The sequence below is a fragment of the Rhinolophus ferrumequinum genome, chromosome 20 (genome assembly GCF_004115265.2).
Source record: "Rhinolophus ferrumequinum isolate MPI-CBG mRhiFer1 chromosome 20, mRhiFer1_v1.p, whole genome shotgun sequence".
Lineage (NCBI taxonomy): Eukaryota > Metazoa > Chordata > Mammalia > Chiroptera > Rhinolophidae > Rhinolophus > Rhinolophus ferrumequinum.
In genome coordinates this window covers 46572415-46596178 of record NC_046303.1, presented here as the reverse complement: position 1 = coordinate 46596178, position 23764 = coordinate 46572415, and the positions used below count along the sequence as shown (strand labels likewise).

Sequence of the window (23764 nt, the reverse complement as noted above, 5' to 3'; positions counted from 1 at the left end):
GAGAGGGAGGAGATTGGAAGCGAAGGTGGTTTGCAAAGGGTCTTTAATCTGTAATCTTAAGAAATTAAAGCATTTGTGGATTTTTTATGATTAAAATTAATTTCAAAATTACAATGCAGTAAAGAAGTATGAAAAATACTTTTTTCTTTAAGAACTCAGGTAGAACAATTGCTGTCTGGCCCAGTACAGCCATATTTCCCTGCGTGGCATGTACCCAGAGTCATGTCCCAGAACCCCTTCTAGAAGTTTGCCATTGTTATGTGCCCAATCCTATAGTATATACGTGATCTCATCTTGCCGTATCTCCCCTGGCTTCAGTCACTTCTCACCTGTATTTACTGTCTTCCAAATCCTCTGATTCGGCAGTATCCACTCTTTCCCCAACTACAATAACTCTGGCTTCTTTAGACTACAGCCCTTCCTCTATGGTAATATATGCATGAACCACTGTGAGAAACAACACTCCTGTCTCAAATATCCTTTACATCTTAGACAAACAGATTGATTTCAGGGTAGAACCCAGACAATTGTTGAATACTGTAATGTATAATAAGGAATATATAGACCCAAAGAGGAGAGGTACCAAATTCCTCGTGATGTCCTCAGAGAGGATGGCCCATAAGAGATAACTAACTATTTTTGATGATAATCATGATTATGATGATGATGATGATATATACATATGAGCATATATTCTAGGTACTTTATATATGTTATCGCATTTAATCCTCTCATTAACTCTAACAGGGAAACTCTCTTTGTTATCTCTATTTTATAATTGAAGGGAAAAAAGAACAGTGAGATTAAGTGACTCTTTGCCCATGATCACACAATTTGCAAATGGTGGAGCTGAAATTCAAACCCAGCAAGTCTGGCTCCTGAGTCCCTCCTCTCAATCATGGGTGAGAAGACAAAACTCAGCGTGGGTTGAAGAGGGCATCCAATCTAAACCAAGGGAAGAGTATACACCACGTAATGAAAGAACATGGTTTGTTGGACAACAGCAAGGCATTCAGTGGGTCGGGAGTGGAGTAGTGGTCTAGAAGGACATTGAAAGGGTAGGCAGAAACCAGTTCACGAAGGGGCTTATTTGCTGGATTTTACCAGATAGGAAATGAGGGGTTGTCGAAATAAAAGGTTTTAAGGACAACAAAATGATCAGAATTGTATTTTTGAATAATCCCTCTGGCAGTGATACGGAGGATAAATTGGAATAGATTGAACCTGGAGGCACAGTGTACTACCAGGAAGCATTTGCATTATCCTGAGGAGATGATGGGGTCTGAACCAGAGCAGCAACATTCATGATGGAAAAACAGGCGATGGAGTTGAATGCCGCAAAAATGAAACTGAAACTTGCGTATTTCAGATATGTTAACAGTATTCAAATAGAGGAAATAAGATAATGGTATCCCTGTGTTTGCCTCGGTCTTCCTGTTAATGAAACAGTACTCATTAAAATCTTCAAAGAGTCAAAGGTCAGGTAAACATTATACAACTTTTCAGACACGAGTAATATAAATATTATTTCACAGACAATAATTAATGTTTCCACATTGAAGAAATAAATAGATGTGAAGATTAAATCTTTTATTTTACAGGGTTTTAAAAAGTCAGGAAACAAACTTATTTATACATAAAGGAAAATAAGAATTATAAACAAGACCTTATCATGATGACATTACCCATCACTTTTACCATTAAAACCCTTGTCTGGATAGCCAGTCAAAAATAAGGAACAGCAAATTTTGTTACTAGAATATTTTTATGCTTTGTATATTTAAGCTCTTTGTTTATTAGACAGATTCATTTTGAGCATCACTACTTATAAAAAAAATTTGATATTTTTTTCTCAAAGATGAGTGAATCAGTTCCACTTAGAATCTTTAAGGACCCAGTTTTAGTCAACATTTTCAAAGAAAGATAAAGCTCAAAAATAAAGTCCTTATCAAGATAACGAATATTGACCATTAAAATGGAACCAAGACAAGACTGTAAAATAATATATTTGTTAATAGTGAATCCACATTTATGAACATTAGCATATATTCATAAGTAGTTATCTTAAGGTAAAAGACTCCCTTAAATATAATCTATTTCCATCAACGTGTTAAAGATTATAAAAATCTAAAATATATTTAATAACAAGTGACATGAAATTATTTCATAAAAGAATTTCTATGTTACAGAATTTTTTATTAGAAAAGTGCTATAAAAGCATAATAGAAAATAAAATTTTGATACTTTGAAATAAGGTGGAAAGATAGAAAGATAAGCTTTTGAGTATTACATGGATTAATGAATTATATGCCAAGTTCTCCTGCAATGATACCTATTTCCTATTAAATCAGTGGACACTCACTATATGAGCTATTTTTCTTTAGAACCGTATTCTGTGAGGAGTCCATTTTTGATCATAGAAATGTTCTTAAACTTATACCTATGTTAATAATTATAGAGAGTAAATGAAAATGCCCTTATCTCTAATAAATACATTGTATAACATCAAAATGTTCTTAGTCTTAAAAAAAAGAAAAAAAAGAGAGAGAAATGAAAAGTAAATCAGTTACAACATTAACAATTGGTGTCCTATTGGCGAGATATGCAGCCTTTGAAATCTACAATGATATTTTACATTTCGGTCATCACTTAATTAACTATTTGCATTTCTCTTTAACGTTTTTAAAGTATTCATAATACCTTAGTTTTCATTATATTTACCTGAAATTTTCACATGTTATATACTTTTTAAAGAATATTTTGCTTCTTTTTTATTAGAATTTCCTATAAAGGGCAATATTTGAAAAATTAACTTTTTACCTAAAGCAACATTACTTTCAAATGATGACTAAACATGAACTTGTGAATATATTTCGAAAACTTGGTTACTGTAGTGGAAACAGACACTATAAATTAAAGGCTGAATGAATGCCTATGATTCACATACAGTATGGTGTATTATTTCAAATTTTATGCTAGAGCATTTTCAGACATGCAGCAGAATACTGCTGTTCTCCCTGAAATGATCCCTTTCTTAAATGATGAAATTTAACACAAATCTTTTGACTATGATACTTGCATTCCAGAATTAATTGATGCATTATAAAAGGTCCAGGTACTTTTGTTTGGTTAAAAAAATAAACACCTATATTTGCATCTCCTGACAGCAAAATAAACAGTACATCAGTTAGGGTTAAAATATATAATATTTGAACTGCTATTCTATATATTTCAAAATTCATATGCTTTTTACAAATAGATTTATCTATTTGTCCTATAAAACTTAGCTTTAAAGCTGCTATTGCTTTGGATATAAAATTGGCCTTCAGAGTATTATAGAATATAAATAAATGCTTCATTCATTCCCTACCCACACCTACTCCACAAGAAAGCCTACCAGTAGTCTCGCACAGTAGTGAGAAATCTTAAATTAAAAAGTACTGGGCATACCGAACAAAGGAAGATGATTTTTATGTTAAAGCAGTTTTCACCAGCAAACATCTAAAGAGCTATAAACTGTGAATGAATTACCTTTAAACCTTGGTCTTTAGGGTTAAATTAATTTTCTGAATGCTTTTAGGAGTGACATTATGCTAACACATTTTAAATGACAAACAGTTTACATTTCTTGAATGGTACATGAACAGATTTAATTATATATATATTTCCCTTTGGCTGGGAACTAAAATGCTGTAGGCTCTTCCTGGCCCAAAGTGAAAGCTATAAATTGACTAAGTTTATCTCAAAATGAGGATTAGGGTATTTAGAGACCAAACAAACAAACAAAAAACACCCAAATAATTGTGTGCAGCCCCCAAAGCGTGATATATATTCAGAAGTGTTTGTCACAGCCAAAATACAAATTGCTTATGTAAAATCTAGCCTGCTGATTAAACAATTATTTTTAAATTATAGCAAGTAATAGAAAACTTTCAATTAATAGAAATTGAGAGAATTGTAAATTTAATGTGTAATTCTCAATCTTCTCAATTGCTTGCAAGTACTCATGTGTAAAACAGCATAACAGTAACAGAACACTCCTTTAAAATGTATATTTTTCAGCTTTATTTCAAATGCTGTGTCTCATAAGAACCCACTGCTCAGAGATAAATTTTTAGCCGTGGAAAAGGAGTACAAAATATGTTCCAAAGTACTGAAGGAATTAATTGCTCTATTAGGTAATGAATACACAGAGGAATGAACATTAGTGATTTATGGCTTAAAGTGCTTTGGTCTGATCATCATTTTGGCCTTTTTGAAGGAGGACTTGTAGCCACCAGGCTGTGCCTCACTCATACCAGGCCAGGTGCCCCAGAAAATCCCATTACGAACACCTCTGTATTTTTGGTGATAATATTTGCCATTTAAGTTTGCAGAAAGACATGCATCAAACCACCAGCCTGAACTGTAGTAGAGCCCACAATTCCCAGAGGGATATCGATCATTGTCTTTATCTGGGGTGGTGAAAAACTTCATGTCATGGTTGTAGTGTTTACTGAAACGTAAGGCATCTCCAGCTGTGCCGTTATAGTTCCCAACGTGTAAACGGTATTTGAGAAACTCATTGGCCACATAAAACTGATCATACAAGGCATAGAGTTTGACACCGTTAAAATCTTCAAGATCTATTCTTAGGATCATTTCCTTACTCTTGGTCAGAAGATGAATTTTATCATTCCCCAGCCAAAATTCTCTTCTGAGGTTTCCAAAGCCTCTTTTGTAGTCTTGCCATGTTTTGGTGAAGTTGGTGCTTCCATCGAGACGTGCCTGCAGCACTGTCCAGCCTCCGCCCATGGTCTCCATGTCACAGTAAACTTCGAAGCTACTGTTTTTGGGATCCGGTGTGACTCTGTAGGTCTCACTGCTTCTTTTGCCAATTGTGTAGTACTCAGAGCAATCTTTGTATAGTAGATGTTGAACTGAAGGGGGAAGAAAAAAAAGCATTGGGTTTTATTAATATATGCTACCCATCTGAAGAATTCTTTGTATGTTCAAAAGCAGTCTGACAATCCTATCAGTGATGACAATGAATCCTCGCTCTGCTAAACTTACTTGAACATGTTTAGCAAATGTTTATTAAGGCCTCAGAACAAGAACCTGGTGTTACAAAGCAGACAAGCTCTCCAACATACTCTGAGTTGGTAATAATATTGACAGCGTTGACAACAAACAACAAAAAGAGTAAATAGAAATAATAGTTTTAGTAATTTAGTAATATTTAGCCACATGTTCTAGGCATTCTGCCAAAGGCTGGACAACATTTTCACACTTAATCAGCACATGAACCTTATGATGTAGATATTATTGCCAATCTGCTGGTAAGAATATTTAGGCTCAAAGAGGATCAGTGGCTTGCTCAAGTTCAGAGAAGCATGAATTGGCAGAGCCAGGACTCGGATCTGGCCGGCTGCAAAGCTTGTTCTTACAACCTCCGCATCCCTTGGTCCTGAAAGTCAGATGATTCCAATTCTCCTATTCCATGCATACAAATGAGGCATGGGCTTTTATTTCCTTTCACCTAAAGGGGCTGATAGCCTCCAATGTCAAAACGTTTAATAGGATATGTTCCCGATGATGTGCTAAAATTCTAATGGACAGCATTGATCATGCATTCACATTTATTTTATTTGCTTGACAACTAAATAAAGAAGCTTAAGTAAAAAAGAAATTTTTTCAATAATATACCAATATTCTTATTCCGAATTTATTATCCAGGAAAGCATTTAGCCAAATTTCACATGTTTGGTTTCTAGAAAGAAATTACAGGTGATTATGTTCAGGATAAGTGTACTAATCAGTTAGCGTGGTTCTGTATGAATCAAATACGGATGTTTACTCCCAGATCATTTTTATAAAACATTTCTGCCAGGCAAGGTAAGTTGAATATAAGCTACTCTGAGGCACACACACACACACACACACACACACACACAAATGTATTCATGTGTATATAGAATTTAAAATAGTCGGGTATTTCCCCAAAATTTTTAGTAGAAAAATAGACAACAGAATCTAATATGTGCCCAAGGATGTCACCTAAGATGCAGGAGGTCTTCAGACATGGGCTGCCAGGAGTATTAGCAACAGAGGTCCTTGAAACCCCCACCTACCTTCCCTGGCAGCTTCCCTCGGGGATGGAGCATGCACGAGGTGCTTGTTCCAAATGACCGTGATCCCTGTCCCAGGCACCACATCCCTTCAACCTCACACTCATGGTAAGTGGAGGTCCTAATGCAGAGGTGGCTTTCCACAGTGGAATAGGACCATAAGCGGCAGTGGTCCCAGAAACTCGGTTGGAAAGCCAGCGCTTGGAGGAACCAGTGCCACAGCAGATAGGCAGTTAGGTTTGTTGTCTTTAACATATACTTAGTACAGTTAATTCAGGTGATCTGGACGGTGAGGATGGGTTCTACTTTTACATGCTTACAATCTAGTTTAAGATAAAAATGGGAAAGAAGTAGGAGTGTCTTCCTTCACTTAGTGGCATGTCAAAACTCCGCTTAAAATGTTTTTGTGCCCCTAGGTCTTAAAGCAAAAAGTTGTGCACACACATGAAACCATACAACTGCTTCTATGCCATCTATAAAATCTCCCATTTTCACTGACTATTTGGGATTATGAATTGCAGACTACTTCCTAAAATCTTTCAAAGATCTCTTGTTGCCAAAAGAGAGAACAGTCAGCGGACCGCAAGAAACTGACTTTCAAAGAACAGAGCACCACCGCAAACACTGCCTCATCTTCATTGTTTTCAAACACTTCAGTGAAGACATAAATAAGTTAAATGTCCTAAAACATTAAGAGACTCCATCTATCTACTTCTGTTTATGTGTAGCTCTGGCATCAGCAAAGATCTCTGAAGTTGAAAGTGCTTTTTCATAGATACAGAACTAATTATGATTTTTGTAATTAGGGTCCTGTATCATTTCTGTGGTCACATTTGTAAAGATACTAGTTTTTCCTGTACTACCTTGATAAATAAAAGACTTGATTTATTTAATCTGTCATTTATTGAACTTATTTGCTCAGGTTAATGTTTATAGACATTATCCAGCTACATAACATCCATGAACAAATGATAAAGTGTTATTATACATACCTGGATGTGATTGTACTTCTTCTTGATTGGGACACTTGGATGAACATTTGCCATCCAAATTGTTGACCACAAATGTTAGATTTGCCACTTTGTTGTCAACATAATTTTCTATGTTGTTCATATTGACAAGATTCAGCTTCTCCAGGCGACCCTGAAGCACGTCGATCTCCTCTTTCGTATTCCTTAGGTCAGAGGACAGCTTGTTCACCTCGCTCTCTAATTCTCTAACTCTGTTGTCATCAGCCTCTCCCAGAGCTCCTGTGCCAGGTGACAACAGTCCATTTCTGCCCGGCTCTCGGTTGTCATCAGCCTGCAGTTTGCAGTCGTGGCAACATTTCTTCAGGCTATTTACGATTTCCTTGAGGTTCTGGACTTCTTTGAACACCTCCTCCATCCTGCCGTACTGCTTCGGGAGCTGAACTGTCAGCGGGGGCAGTTTCACCTGGTAGTGGCATTCGTCCCCCTCCTCGCATTTCCCTCTGCTCTCTAGTCTCACCGGGCAGACGTCCTTGGCCGGTTCCTCCTTCATTGCTTCTGTTTCATTGTTTGCTGCAACCAAACAACCATAAGCAGCAAGGACAGCTGAGCTCAGCCAGCACCAGGTCGCTGGTTTCATCTTTGCTGCGGCTCTCACTCTAGCAAGGAAGTGTGCAGGGCTGGAGCTGTTTTAATAGCGGCAGCTGCCTGCCTGACTCAGGCTTTCTGTTCTCTGAAAAGGGCGGGACTTGCATCACAAGTTTCAGAAACTCAGACAGGAGCTTGTCCTCATCAAACGCAGTTTGCCAAAAGCTACTTATTCTCCATCAAAATTATACTCATCGACATTACTATTAGTTGGTCGGATGCACATATTGAACAAGTTTCACTTTCATCATATATTTTATAAAGCACAAGAAAAATCTTGGATTTCAAAATAATTACGCTTGAAGTAAATCATTCAATTGTACTTAACTCCACTGGGAAAAAAAATTTAAGATAAGACTTAAGTGCTGGTTATCCAGACTCTCTGAAGAACAAAAATGTTACAAAAATGGAAATGGTCCTTTTTCCTTTTTACAATGGGGCATTCAGGATTCAGTGTTTTATTTTCTTCATGTTGGATGTTCAGGTGACATCTTAAGTACTTAATTTTTTTTTTTAATATAACAAAGTGCAGCTTTCTGACTCATGCCATGGGCTATTTTGAAAAGGGAAGAAAACTGGTAGAGAAAAACGGGCCTCTTTCTATTCCTTTGGCCGTAACAATATAGTTGAAATGACGAAATGACTAAAACACAATTCAAAATACACCGTTGTCTTTCTGATCAAAACCAACAGTCTCCTCCTTTGCCCTTTACTATTTTTGTGATTATATTGTTGTCTTCCACAGCTGATTCACACAAGTGTAAATCTTTGAAATATTCCTGGCTCCGTGCTGATGCTCTGTCTTCTTCCCCCGCTGGCAGCCCTGGCAGTCCCGCCTCTGTGCTTCTTGCCCTTATAGTGAGTCCCTCTACCTGGTCTCTATGCCTCTTGGTGTATCGCCACCTTGCCCAAAATATGTCAGCGCTCATGACTTGTCAAATTTTTCTTGGTTTCAAATTTTTTCAGGTTTCAAACTTTTCTCCTCAGAGACTGAGGGCAGGAAGGGGGAACCGCTTCAGTTGGAGAAACTTTTATGTGTTTTGCATATTGGCATCTCATATAACATTTCTTATTTTAAAAAGGATTTTATTGCTTTAAAAGTTAATTTCAAAATGAGTGACGTGGATAAACATCCAAATTCTTTATTGTGTCACTTAAGCTCATATTTATTTCTTTAACTTGATTTCTTATGACTTTCCTACATACCCGCCTCATTCCAGCCAAACTCCCCTACTCATGTTCTCTAAATGTGTCAGGCTCACGTTATACTTCCACAATTGTATTTACTCCTGAGTACTCAGGAGACCTGGATTTCACCTCTGGATGCACCTCTTATTGATAGATCATTAACTTTACCGAGACTTGGTTCCTGTAACTGTGAAGGAGGAATTTGGCTATTCTTCCCTCATACGAGAATAATAGTTATAAAAACTTTGAGTGGAGTGCTTCAGGAAATAAATGAGTGTTTAAGCATAACATCCTTTCCAAACAAATTTGTCAAACATATTGTACACACCCTCTCCCTCATTTTCCTCCATCTTCTTCCAGCTATTTGAAAATTAAATTGTTTTTCTCTTCATTCTATTCAATGTATTCAGACCAATTTTAGACAAAAATTTTTAACTTCATGACTAAAAATATCTATTTAATCTCCCAATTTCCTTTTCTCTCTCCTTACCCACTTTCAAGCTGTGACACTCCCCTGTTTTGAGGAGAGAAATGTGAAAGATTAGATAATTAAAAAAAAAAAAGAATGGTGATAATATAGATAATATGTAAACATATTTTATAAAGTAGAATCATAAAAAAGAAACCTGAAAGGAAAGCGTATAGATGATATATAGAACTATTTTATAAAGTAGAAATATATAATAATAATGTCTAATTATTAAACAATGATAAATTATTAAATGCCCTTGACTGGCTAGGGTATAAATCCATATGTTTAGCTAGTCAAGTATTGATTAAGGATCTTCCGTATACTCAGCCCTATGCTAAGAGCTTATAGGAGGTGCATGCCTCGCCTCTCATTTGTTCATTTACCCATCCATCCATCCATCCATCCATCACATATTAACTGAGCACCCACTACATGCAAGAAGACATTATTCCAGGCACTTAGGCTACACTAGTGACCAAGTAAAACAAAAATCCCCTTTTCCTTGTTGGGAAGGGGTATTTTCTTTATGTGGGACTTTCAAGTAAATCATAGTACTTTTAAAAGTTTCTACATCTAACAAAAGCACAGCTTTCTGACTCTCGCAGTGTGCTTTTCTTTCATCTGTTTGAATCAGAGATTTGCTTTGGGAACACTGCTGCGATTCTTGGGCCCGGCACATCCCACTCAGCCAAGGGCCAATGACACAGTTCCACCTAAAAAGCATGGATGTGCTATGGGAACTAGTTTCTGTCCCTTTAGGACCCATTTAAAAGTTCCCTAAATCAAGGCAGAGAACTTCTTCATTAATCAGTTTTCATTGATCTTTATAGGTGATCCTCTGGGTTCTCAGTTTAAAAAACCACTGGTCACTTATAGGCAGACATTAAGTGACTACCCCATGAAAGAGGCTCAACCTGCCCCATGAGTTTATCGCCCATGGGGCAAGAGTGTTGTGCCACAATTATGCTGGAGGCGCTCACAGGTACTACCTCACTGCATCAGCCCAAGTCTACAATTACTACCTGCGCTTGCAGATGAGAAAAGAAAGGGCTCAAAGCAATAAATGGTTCTGAGCCTATGGCTTTACAGTTTTTAAGACACAGAGTTGGAATTTGGACCTGGATCTGACTCCAAAGTTCACGTGGCAGCCACACTGCCATGTAAGGGAGATGATCCCGGAAAGGCATGTTGGTACTACGTTGTGGGAAAGCCTGGTGCGTAATCACTGCTTGAATTGGTGGGGAGCCACTGAAGCTTTGAGCAAAGGAATAACACAATCAGATTTGAGAAATTAATCCATCAATGACATGCTGGATGCATTGGAAAGGGAAAGATTAGATAAAGAGAGCAGTTTAGAGGCTATTTAAATGCCCTAAGCCATTGTTTCCCAAAGCATGTTTTCTGGAACATGAGTGACTAGATGTTGATGAATGTTATATGAAAGTAGAGTTCCAGGACAAGCAACTGAAAAAATATCAGTCTTATGCTAATGTGTATTATGGCTGGCCAAGAGGAAAGTGGCGTATGCTGCATTTTTCAAATGTTAGTTAACAATAGGAACCCTTTATTTTCTAGGACCATTTGGAGGAATGAACCTTCTGCTCAAAACCATCAGGAAATGGTGTCCTAGCTGTGAGGTATTAGTGTGATGGCAGGCTCTACATACGTGGTGAACCAGTGTGGTGGCAGGAGAGTTGGTAAATAGGTTGCAGACATTATTATAAGAAGTGATATAAGCCATAGTGATGAGAAATGGAAGAAGAGGGAGGGTGGAGGGAGAACGATGAGAAATATGACTCCGGTTGAAGTAATGCCATGGCAATGAAAGTAAGAGGGAGCAGTCTATTGGGGAGTATGGAATTCTCATCCTCTGACCTTGACGTTAGCTTCCTGCCCCTTGCTGGATAGCCTTTCTGGATTTCCTCATGCCTAGCCTGCCCTCACTCCTAGTATCATCTACTGATTCCTCGTGGTAGTGTCAGAATCTTCTCTTCTACCCCAAAACTGCCCCAAACACAGAACTGATACATTATGCCCATTTTACAGATTTGTTTTTCAGATCTAAACAAATTATTTAATGCCAATATATGGTGGGATTTCAAAGTAGCAAGATTTGTTTCAATAAGCCACATATGAAAATTACTTTCATCAGTCTATATTCACATTCACAACATATTCAGACTCCTTTTTTTTTTTTTCTTATACAAAATATATTCAAGGGAGGATCGGCATTTAGTGTATTTAGGTCAGATTTCAAAAGCAAATTTTCATTTCCTCTAATACAGTTTTTTTATTTTTTTAAGGAAACACTTTATGTCTCTATTTGTGCCAAAGGAAGTAAGTAAACCTAATGACAATTATTTGTAGTATTGAGATCCTTTCACTGATATTATGTTGATTAATTTAACATATTTGTAGTTTCTGATTTATTAAATTCAAGAGGTTTTGATTATTCTTTAGGGAATGCAGGCTTTTGTGATAAAAAAATTAAAACATTCACTTTTTAAGTTACTTGATTTGATATGTCAATGGTAAATAATGTTTGGTTTAATATTCCTTAGAGGTCTTAGTCCATGTTCATGAAAAGAATTTGAAACAAAATCCTGAACTTTAAATGAAAATGCAACCCATAGAAAGATCAAGAATTGCCTGATTTTGGTTAAAACTAGAATAGTTGGTAAGTTCTTTCGTTTATCTTACTTTAGAATAAATGAAGACATTCAAACTAGAAATCCCTCCAGTATGGACCTACCATGAAAGATCCATATGTGAATCCTGAAGGGTTCTGGTTCAACCAAAGTATAGGGCAGAAACATCCAAAGGTCCACTCTTTGTGAGATTACAAAACATATAGTCATCTGAGGTGCCAATAGCCCAGGTCTTCAGTTGGGTATTCAGGTTTGTCAGGTTAGAATTTTATGAAACTGGAATATTCCATGGGAGTTTTGGAATGTCTACCAGTTAATATCTATCAACAAAATCTCTTTCTACTATGTACCCCACACTAAGCTGGGGGTCATGGAGGATCCAAGAGATCCATGGGGCATGACATCTAATTTTGCTGCCATCTCTCTAATTTCCAGAGCTTTCCAAAACTTCATATAACCAATGTTAAGGAAACAAAATGTTATTTTTATTTCTTTATTGGAGATTGACCTTAAGTTTCCTTTCATATTCTTGAAACTAAACCAACAACAAAATCACAGTAAAAGATCATGAAAAATCAATTTGTGGCTTTCTATACCTTCTTTTTGTTTCTCATTATTTATAGTAGTTATGTTCTATAAAGTCACTGTAAACATTGAATTAGCAAATAGTGAACCATTGCTCCTAGGGGACGTACCAGGTTAGGTTTCTGCAAGCCTCTGGTCATAATATTTTTGTCAACAGATCAATACATAACCTTGTTTTAGATGTGTTTCTGTTCATAAAGACATCTTATTTAATACATATTGTTGAGCATGGAACTCATGACCAACAGAACTATAACCCATTCCTGAAGGAAGTTTATCTAACACGCATATTCTCCATAACACACATCATCACCTCCTTGTACTTAAATGGACATTTAGCACTGAGCTCAGGGGCCATTTTTAACAGTGAAATCACCAACCAAAAGCACAAAAATGTGAAAAACATGGTACTTAGACTACAACAAGGGCACTTGTTTACAGTATGAGGGCTAAAACAAGACAGCAAAGTGTTGCCTTCTTTGATCTCAGCTGGAAATGTGCGTGTGGGGCAACTCAAACTTTTCGCCACTTTGCCCGTGTCTGTAAATGATCCCACAAGCATTATCGTTAAACAAATTTTAATGAGTAGGTGAATTGGAAAATACAGAATCCATGAATAATGACGATGACTGTATGTTGTTACAAAGTCCATGGCTTTACCTTCTGGGAAATGTCTACATAATCATTGCTGTGTACATTTGCTCTTTTCCCCATTTTCCCCCTCCTTTTTATATTTTTGCTTTCACAGTGCGAAACTGTGGGGATAAGGAGGGAGAAGAAGTTGCTTTTTTGCAAATAAAAAGCACATGGATCTAGGGGTTTTACTTTTCTCCTTTCAGAGGCAAACACCAGAAGAGGAGGCTGGCCTGACTTGGAGAACCAAGGCTAAATTTAAGTTGCTTTTCCTCACTGCGCCACAAATAGCTAACATCCGCTGCTTATTATGTGGCCTATCTTCTCTCATTTTTCCCTCTAATTCCCACCCAAACACAGAAGACAGAAATATAGTGTAGAGGAATAAAGTGGGGCCCAGAGTGATGAAAGCAGTAGGATAAAGATGACAAAAAAACAAGGAGACTCGAGGGAAAAGGAAGGAGAGAAATTGAATCACTGTGGGAGCTGTACCACAACCCTTTGTTTAATGAAGATATTAAGTCCATACGCAAAGCTAATTTTATAGGACTTATTTTTCTAGAATGGATATGGAGGGAACAAAGTTAGAGGACATGATTAGAATCAAAGTGTTAGGGCATCAGAGATAAAAGCCTTCTCCATCATTTTGACAGTAGCCAGTCATGTTAATAGTTGCTTCAGATTATATTATTATGTTGTCCATCAACAAACTTAAACACTTAGGACATACAAATTTCAAACAGCATAATTTTATTAACAGTGTGAATTATTAGTCAACATACCCAATTTCCAAATATTTAGTTTTGCTTTAAATTTAAGCTATTTGCTTTCGTAACTTAATTCGTTGTAATTTCTTGAGTTTTTTTTTTTTTATATTTTAAAACATCAGTATTACAGCAAATAACATTGTCAGGTGGAAGTTGAATATATGTATATTCCTATAAATATATATAAAATTATATTAATTAATATAAAATATTTAGAACAGTGATTAATATAAAATACTTCGAACAAATAGCGTTCAGAGTCTACTGAAGCAACTTTAACAAACAGCTATTTCAAGCTTATTTTTCATGGTGCCAGAAAACCTCAGGAAATGGTTATATGCTATCAAGACCAGCTCCTTCATCTTACAGCTGAGTAAACAGGCCTAAGAAAAGCTAGATGACCTGTCCAAGCCTGACCAAGGGTGCTCAGGTCTCCAATTTCCAGAGCATCTATTCTAGATTGATCTCTATAGTAGCTAGACTATAGAAAAAATGCTACAAAAATATAGTTTACCCATATTAAACCTTTTCTACCACAATGCTTCTGGGATTTTAGAAAACAATTCAGTTTCTTCAGGTCTTTCCAATTAGGAGTTCCCAAATGTGCTATTCACGTGCGCTGCTGTACACGAAAATGATTCAGACAATTTCTCCAGTATATACTACTAATCTGTCTCTATAATTTTTTTTCTCCATTTACCTTTCTCTCTATGCTTATATATGTTGTTTGGCTTAGAGTATAAATTCTTAGAATAATTTTTTAAAAAGTTCTTGTGACCACCCTACTCAGAGCTGCTACTAAAGCGGTTTACATGTGACACATTTAAAAAAAATCTGTAATGTGAAAAAATTTTTTTTCTAATTATAAATTACATACCCGTTCGTTATATATATATAAAAAAAGATTAGAAATGTATATGACAACTGTAATCCTATTACTTTTTTTATTGTGGTTAAATATCCATAACATAAAATTCACCATTTTAACCATTTTTAAGTATACACTTCAGTGGCATTAAGTACATTTATGCATTAAGTACTGTTATGCCACTATTTATCTCCAGAACTTTTTCATCATGAGGGTCTGTATCCATTCCCTACCTTCTGTTTCTATGGATTTGACTGTTCTAGATACCTCATATAAGAGAAATCATACAATATCTGTCCTTTGCAACTGTCTTATTTCACTTAGCATACTGTCTTCAAGGTTCGTTCATGTTGTAATCTGTATCAGATTTTCATTCCTTTTTCAGGATGAGTAATATTCCATTATACATATACCGGGGGTGCCAAAAAAATGTATACACATGACTTGTATTCATCTTTTGTTATCAGTATATATAGAATGTTACAATTTTAATAGTTTTTTCCTTTCTTAAAATGTGTAAACCTTTTTTTGGCACCCTCTCTATCACATTTTGTTTATCTACTCATCTGTGGATGAACATTTGGTTTGTTTCCACATTTTAGATATAATGAATAAAGCTGTTGTGAACATGGGTGTACAAAGAACTGAGTCCCGGCTTTCAGTTCTTTTGTGTATGTGCCCAAAAGTGGAATTGATGGATCATATGGTAATTCTATGTTTAATTTTTTGAGGAACTGCTATGCTGTTTTCCACAGCAGCTGCACCAGTTTATATTCCCACTGTCCATGCACAAGGGTTCCAATTCCTCCACATCCTTGTGAACAATTGTTATTTTCTGTGTGTATTTGTTCTTTAACAATAGCCATCCTAATGGGTGTGAAGTGGTATCTCATTGCAATTTTGATTTGCGTTTCCTAATGATTGGTGATGTTGAGTATCTAGTTATGTACTTATTGGCTGTTGGTATTCTTCTTTGGAAAAATGTCTATTCAGGTCCTTTGTCCATTTCTGAATAGGGTTGTATTTTTGTTGGGAGTGTAATATTACTACTTTTACTAACATTTTGGAATATTTCAAATCATGTTTCTGAAGATATATTACGTGTATGTAATTTTTGTAATTTTTATAAAAATTAGACCATCTTCTACATAGTTTTTAAATTTTGAAGTGTAATACTCATACATTAAAGTATTCAAAATATGAAGGTATAATTCAAACCAAATACCCAACCACTACCCATGTCAAAAAATACAGTATTGCCAGCTTCCAGAAATTCCCCTCACACCCTGTCACTCATCTTGTAGTAGTTCCTGTCCTGACTTATATGATAATCCTTTTCTAGTTGTTCTTCATAGTTTTACCACCTTAACATGAATCCTTAAACACTATACTTTTGTTCTGCCTATTTTTAAAATTTGATGTAAATAGAATCATACCAAATGTATTCTTTTATGTTTGACTTCTTTCACTATACATTATGTTTGTGAGAGCAAAAAATACATATTTTTGCATGTATTTTTCTGTTGTGTGGTTATTTATTTATCTATCAGATTGCTGATGGTCATTGGGGTTGTTTCCACATTTTCATCTATTACTAAGAATGCTACTTCAACATTAGAACTTTTAAATATTCAAAGTATCTTTGTAAGATGGTCTAGAAATTTTTTTTCCTTTCTGCTTTCTTTTTAAACTAGTCGATATAGTCTATTCTAATTCTGTGGTACATTCTTTTAATCATATCTATGGCTGGCATATATTCATTCTCTGAGGATGGATTTGGGTTTTGAGGAGAGCCAAAGGTTATGTAGAGCAAAGTTTGGTGATTGAGGTAGGAAAGCAAGCCAACTGACAGTGATTTTTTTTTTTTAAGGTTGGCTATACTTATGGTTAAGTATATTATAATACTGATAATTATGATATACAAGTATATATAGAGAGAAGCAATATAATATTATTGGAATAAGTTGATAGCCTTTAAACTGTTTTAGGTCAACACTCACTTGGATATCTAAATCCTGATACTTTTGTTTATCAAGAAATGTATAACCCTTTAATGAAAAATTTCAAGCCTATGCAGAAGTAAGGAATGAACCCCCAAGTATCCATAACCTAGCTTCAGCAATGATCATGACTAGTCTTGATTCATCACCACTCATTTCCTACACTACCAAACTCCAGATTATTGTCAAGCAAATCCCTAATATCAAAGCATTTTATTTATAAGTATTTCAGTGCATATCTCTAAAAGATAAGAACTCCCTTTTAAATTGTAGCTATAATGTCATTACCATACTCCCCCAGCTAACAAAAATTCCTTAACATCATCAGATATCCAGTCAGTGTTCATACTTCCTAAACTGCCCTATACAGTTTTTGTTATTGTTGCTGGGTTTTTTTTTGTTTTTGTTTTCTTACAGTTTGTTGGCTTGCATTGGAATCCAGGTAAGGTCCATCATGTAAGATCCAACCATTGCAACTGAGTGTTTATTCTTTAGGTTCCTCTTACCAATTTTTTCAGGCAACGTTTTGTTTAAGAAACTAGGTCATTTGTCCTATAACAGTTCTCACAGTCTGGATTTTACTTACTACATTCCATCATTTTGTTCAACATGTGCCCTCTTCCCTGTATTTCCTTTGCTTTTCTAGAGGCTTTATCTGAGTCACATTTAAATTTGGTGGGGAGGGGCAGGCAAGACTACCTTCTAAATGGTGCCATATACTTTCATTAGGAGTCACATAATGCTTGTTTTCTCCCTTTTGGTTGATGATCCTTGTCTGGATCCATTCCTTCATTAGGGATTGCAAAACGACAATTTTGTACTACTATCATTTCTTCTTCAGATATTAATTAGCATCCTTCTGAAAAGAGGAACTTCCTCTCATCAACTATTTGGTTACCCTGAGGTAGAGTTCATGCAGGAAAGGCATGATAAATAATTCATTTCTTCCCTTGGTTTTCCAGTTTTCAAAATGCTTAATTGATTCTCTAGGATCTTCCAAAGGTGCGAGGTTTATTTCTTTTTTCATGAACTGTCTTAAACATATTCATTCCTGTTCTTTGTAGTTATTATCCTTATTGACAATCAACCTGACCCATTTTTGGCCAGCGGGAGCCTTTTGACATGATTTTGAATCTCTTTGACAAAACTCTAATAGCCTTTGATAACGTTTTTGCTTTCTGGTGTGACAAGGTGTTCAGGGCTTATTTTGTGCTTTTCATGATGCAAACCTGGAATCAGCCATTTCTCCAAGGAGCCCTATTTCGTTTACTGGGAAGTGGTATTTGGAGATTAGAATATGGGGACTGGAGGTGCTCATTGCTACTAGATTGATCTTTGTTTTTATATCCTTTTAATGGACAGAATATATATATATATTATATATATGTATATATGTGTGTATATATGTATGTAGAATACAACATGATATTTCCAATTCAAAGTTCGTAAGACAAGGAATCTATTTCACCTCATCAATCTTATAGACACCTCTTTTCTCCACCAAAATTTTGGTTTTCAATGCACTGATATAATTACTCGTTTACTTTATCCCACAATACACACATAATGGTTTCAGAACGATACTACCACCAACAATGTGACAAAAAACAGTTGTTGGTCTTTTGTCCTTTGGGTCTAACCTACTTAGGGTTTATAGTCAAATTGGAATGGTTCTTCTCTGTGCAGTTATGCACCAGCTTGATGCCTACTTATGGTCAATTATTTTCAATTTTTAGTCATTGCGTTTAAGTTTAATTTAATTTTATAATAAAGGTATTATACTGTTCTAGGTCATATCTGCTAAACAAAGTACAATCAAAGAATTCTAGCTTCTATCCCTATCCCTGCACTCTATAACCTCTCTCTTCCTATAGTATAACTCTATTGTAACGTTTATCCTTCTTTTATATTTATATGTCTTTCTTTATTCATAGTGTAGCTCCTGGAATTTAGGGAGATTTGTGCTTTTGTTCTAGTGATTACCTTTATATTTATACCATTCTATAATACCCTTTCCACTCTTTTTTATAATTAATGTTTACTGTTGTCTTTGGTTTCGTACTCGAAGTGATATCAGAATTAGCAACTGTATGTTCTTTCCCCTCCATTCCTCACAGCATCAATTTGACATAGGGTCCTTCCGCGAATATCATCCACCCTACATGGTCTTTTATGTCTGCCAACCTGTGTCACCTAAAGTTCTCCAAATGTGTTTCACACTGCCTCCATACCATCAACAAGATTATGCTACCCATTTCTGAGTTTCTCTAATTTACTTAAAAACGAATAACAGAATAGGATTGTGGTCAAATCCCTACAAAGCTCTCACCAGCTTTGTGACCTTGCTCAAGTTACTCAACCATCTTGAGTTTTGTTTTCTTTTAAAAATTTTGGGGTTGTAATGCTTATTTCATAGGGTTATTATAAGGAATAAATGAGATAACATATAGAGCGCCTAACAATACATGACAACCTCTCAAAAATAACTAAATGTTAAGCATTCATTTCAATAAGATAAAATAATATTCATTTATACCTTTTGTGTATTCATTCGTTTGGTAGATATTTATTGCATAAATTCATTTCATGAATTACTCATCTATGTAGTAAATTTTATCGAATGACTGCTATTTGATAAGCATTCGCGCGTACTCTTTTTTTCACATACTCAACAAGTGTTTGTGAGTTGCACATGGGCTAGACCTTGGCGATATAGTGTTGGGAAAGATGGACATGTTCCCTACTTTAACAAAACTTCCTGTCTTCCATTTTACCAGAAGTCATAAATTATGCTATTTCTGAATAAGTTATTTTTGTCTCGATAACGCCCCTTTTAAAGTCCCTAGTGTGCTGGTAGTGATTGACTTGCCTGGAAATAATTTTCTCATTTGACTGTATTACTGGATGCTCACTTCCTGTTTAGCTCAAACCTCTACTGAAATGATAACTGCTGGGGTAAGTTCAGAATTTATCTTTACTTCCCTTACAAATTACAATTCGCTTTTTTGTCAAAGTCATAAAGTACAGAGCCAAAGGGAACATTCGCTGCTAGGATAATGTTCTTAGATAAGGAAAAGTTCTTTATGTTAACTGAATGCTTCCTGTTTTCAAGCCCCAACAAAATTTAGCTGACTGACACATTTTTTTCACAGTGTCTTCATAATCATTTCAGCTTCTATTTTGTTCCATGGGGTATGTTTTATTGAATTAAAAATACACTTCAATATCCAAGTAAGAAAATATTTCAATTTAAATAATTTTTAAATATTTCAGTTTGTCAAAAAATATCAGACTAATGTTTATTTAATCTTTTCATAAAATTATCAGAAGCTAAAATGGAAAAACAGGAAGAAAATCTCAGAAACTTTAAAGTATTAAGTTCTAAACCTCAGATGGTGCAGGCATACACTCATGCTAAGGTAGGTACAGAGATAGGTGAGAGAGGCAGACACAACCCTGAGGAATATGACATTCCAGAAAGTTTGTGCAAGAATTTTATAAGTGGAACCATTTTCTCAACCTTTAAATACATATATTTATGTTTATGTCATAAATAAGAATAAAACAGTGTCCCAGGCTCAAATGCCTCCAAGATCCATAAAACTGACATAAATTAGTGAAACAGCCGAGGTGTTAGTACCTTTTGCTCACACTGAGTGGATGGGGCAGACTGCTCCTTTGAAAGGGGCAGCCTCTTTTAGTTCCTCTGGCAGTCTCTGTGAAAGGCCAAGTGATTGTTATAAAGTTAGAATATGAATCCAGTATCATCAAATCTAGTAATTTTTCAAGAGAGTCTGAAAATTCAGATTTTTATGGCAAAACTTACCAATTCTTAAATGTTGCCAATGAATTTTTTTAATTTTTTTAAAAATTGTGCATACTAAAAATATCTGCAGAGTGTATTTATGCTGTTGGCTGCTAATTTGCGATCTCTACCATTAAATATACCGTTATGACATGGATTAATAGCTATCTTACATGGTTTAAGAGATTTAGGTAATATCTTACCTTCTTTTTCTGGTATAGACATCCATAGAAATAGTTACATATCTCTCAACTTTTACAACCTATCAGGAATTACTGAGAATGTGGCATTTCCACGAAATGAGGCTATTTATATTTGCCAGAAAGCACACTAAAATATTTTGTAATAGTCGACTTAGTGAACTAGAAACAGCTGTGTTTGGTGAAATGTTTATTAGAATCTACTTTTTAAACTTCTTTCTTTTTTCATTTTTTTTTTAACCTTGCTTTGGTATCAAATGAAAAAGTTAAAATCATACTTGGTGATATTATGTGATTTTCTCTTTTTCCAAAATTAAGACATGCTAAAGAATTATGTCTCCAAATATTATCAAAACCAGATTTCTTGGAAAGCTGTTAATTTCTGAATATTCTACCCTTTTCTGAGGAAATTCCAGGATAATCTGTTATTTAATCGCCATGGATAATAGCTATCCATCTGTTACCATTCATTACAGTATTTCAAAAAATTTCCAAGATGACTAATTGGGTCATATTAGTACATAAACTAGAAGATTCTGAGGGTCTAACTTAGGTTTAAATGTTCTAGATCCTCAAGATACATCTCATGAACAAGAAAGTCAAAGATATTCTGCCCGAACTGAAACATTTGTAGAAAGGTTTGCACCAGGATTATGAGGACTAACCTCTGTTTTCATGGTTAATAAGTTTAGTTAACAAAATTGAATGCCTTCTACACACTAGCAATAAACAATCCAAAAAATGAAATTGGGAAAGCAATAACATGTATAGTAGAATTAAAGGAATAAATACTTCAGAATAACCTTAACAAAAATTAAACGGCTTGTCTAAATATGCCAGGATTTAAAACTCCTTTACCCATGAATTAGCAAGCGTGAAACATCCTCATATTCTGCTCCTAAGTTTCCATTTTAGGGTGTCAATGCGGAAGTTGAAGCTGCAATCTGGGGGTTTTGTTCTTTTTCCAAGAACACTTCTGTGATTAGCAGTGAAAGGCTTCATAGTCCATCACAATCTGCCTGCTAAAAGGAGAAGTGGAAGCCACTGCCACAGCACACACACACTTCTGGGACCCATGCTTCCTGGATGCTTCTGCGCTAAATAGATGGTTATTTATGAGTGCTGGGAATACGCGTAGTACTATGGGCAGAAGCATCTTCAAAACAGGAAGGTGGGCACCACAGGACCCAAGTTCCTTTGCTGCGGGGAGTGGCTATGTCCCTTTCCTGAAATCTCACAGCCTAAAGCTGGGGGACACTGACTGACAGCCTGCTCAGAAGGGTGGTGCTCTCAGCACACAAGAGGCGACCTGAAAGGTGGGCACCCACACCTACTCAACAGCATAGAAAGCAGCCAGTCCCAGGGATCTAACCCACAACTGTCTGGGCTCAGCCACATTTACAGGACAGGCCCTGAGGACAGGCTCAAGGCAGGGGCTTTGGTCTGATCTACAAAGTGAGATATACAGTTGACAAGCTGCAGACATCTTCATACATTTGTAACCCTTGTGCAAGAGACGCTCTGGTCTCTAAGGGCCTGGCTCCACTTCAGGTGTTTTACCACCTAAACCCACTCAAGGCCGATAGAGGTGCACTAGAGTGGGACTTCTGTATGGGAAGCACTGAAAGCTGATTGGGCAGAGTCAGCAGGCAACACAGTTCTTTCTGGGACCATTACCAGTCTTGCCCTCACCCCTATTCCTCTGGTTCCTATTTCAAGAGTGTAATCATTCACTGGTTTTAACCTGGCTCTGTTTCCTGACTCTGAGGATGTCCTGCCCCTTATGTGAATGCCCCTCATGGCTTTGGTTCAGTTAGGGTCACCCTTTGAAGTTCTTGAAGAGGCATCTGGCTCATTTCCTGCCATCCAGGATTCCAGCCACTCCAACCTGTGACCATCTCTTCCCAGGATCTTTAGAAGTAGGTGGGGGGGGGGGGCGGGGAGAGGGAGATAATTTTAAACAAGGGTTAACTGATTGTTAAAGTTCCAAGCAATTGCAGTTTCACTGGGACAAATGTGAGTTTTTAAAGGAATACCACTCATTAGCATGTATATGCTTAGACATGCTTTTTAGTTATTTGGCTGTACATGTTGTCTTAAAATTATTGTAACTTAACTTTGACGTCTTGCGGATAGCTAAGCACCTGCATTACTCATCTGCAATGTCCATTGCATTTGATGCTTTAACTCTTGGGAGGCTCTGTCTGTCACTTACAGCGTCCGCAGCACATTCCTGTGGTAGGCCACCAAAGGAGGAGCAGACAGCTGTGGGATAGTCCCAGATCTGTCTGCTCATCCTGTGAGCCTTGCCAACCACACAGAACACAGAATGGAAGCTATGGTTGAAGCAGCCGGTTTTGTATGGCAGAGTCTCTGCTCTTTCAAGTCTATGTTTAGGCCAAATTATCTTTCTCTATTCCTCCTTTTCCGTCGCCTCTCTGTCAGGTGAGTTAGAATGGAAGTGAAGGAATGAATAATACTTCCAACTACATCACTGGTTTTAAGATAAGCTTAAATCAGCAACATGATCGATCACTTACACGATACCAAGCTATGTGCTGGAGCTCAAAGATGATTACAGTGGGGTAATCCATTATCAAGGAGAGTACAGCCCGAGGGGAGATATGTTGGAACATATGTTTGTAATTGTGTACGATGTATACAGTGCTAGAGGCATCTAAAAACGCAGAAGCCGTATAGAGAAAGAAGCAATTCTGCCTGGAGGTGTCTGTTGAAGGATCTATAGATGGTGACCATGAGATTTTTAAAAGAAGAATACAAGTTCTCCTGGTGGACAAGAGAGTGAAGAAATTGAACATAGGGAAATATAACATGAAAAGACGTGGTATGGTTTGGGAGCCGTATTAGTTTTCTG

General features: G+C 36.3%; 2 protein-coding genes across 3 annotated transcripts in view; one reads left to right on the top strand and one right to left on the bottom strand.

Moving 5' to 3' along the window:
* CCDC146 (coiled-coil domain containing 146) overlaps positions 1-23764 on the top strand; it is a 116826-nt gene that overhangs the window by 36390 nt on the left and 56672 nt on the right. The gene's annotated exons all lie outside the window — the stretch shown is intronic.
* Positions 2523-7796, bottom strand: FGL2 (fibrinogen like 2). Its single transcript, XM_033088670.1, has 2 exons — positions 7100-7796; positions 2523-4919 (listed from the first exon to the last, which is right to left on the bottom strand). Exons 1-2 carry the CDS (start codon positions 7713-7715, stop codon positions 4213-4215), a joined length of 1323 nt encoding a protein of 440 aa, XP_032944561.1. The 5' UTR covers positions 7716-7796; the 3' UTR covers positions 2523-4212.

Bases quoted from the DNA above. Each gene is read 5' to 3' on its own strand.
- FGL2 (XM_033088670.1), bottom strand. From the start codon at position 7,715: ATGAAACCAGCGACCTGGTGCTGGCTGAGCTCAGCTGTCCTTGCTGCT. The intron at 4,920-7,099 runs GTATGTATAATA...TTCCCCCTTCAG, and splicing joins AGAAGTACAATCACATCCAG to TTCAACATCTACTATACAAA.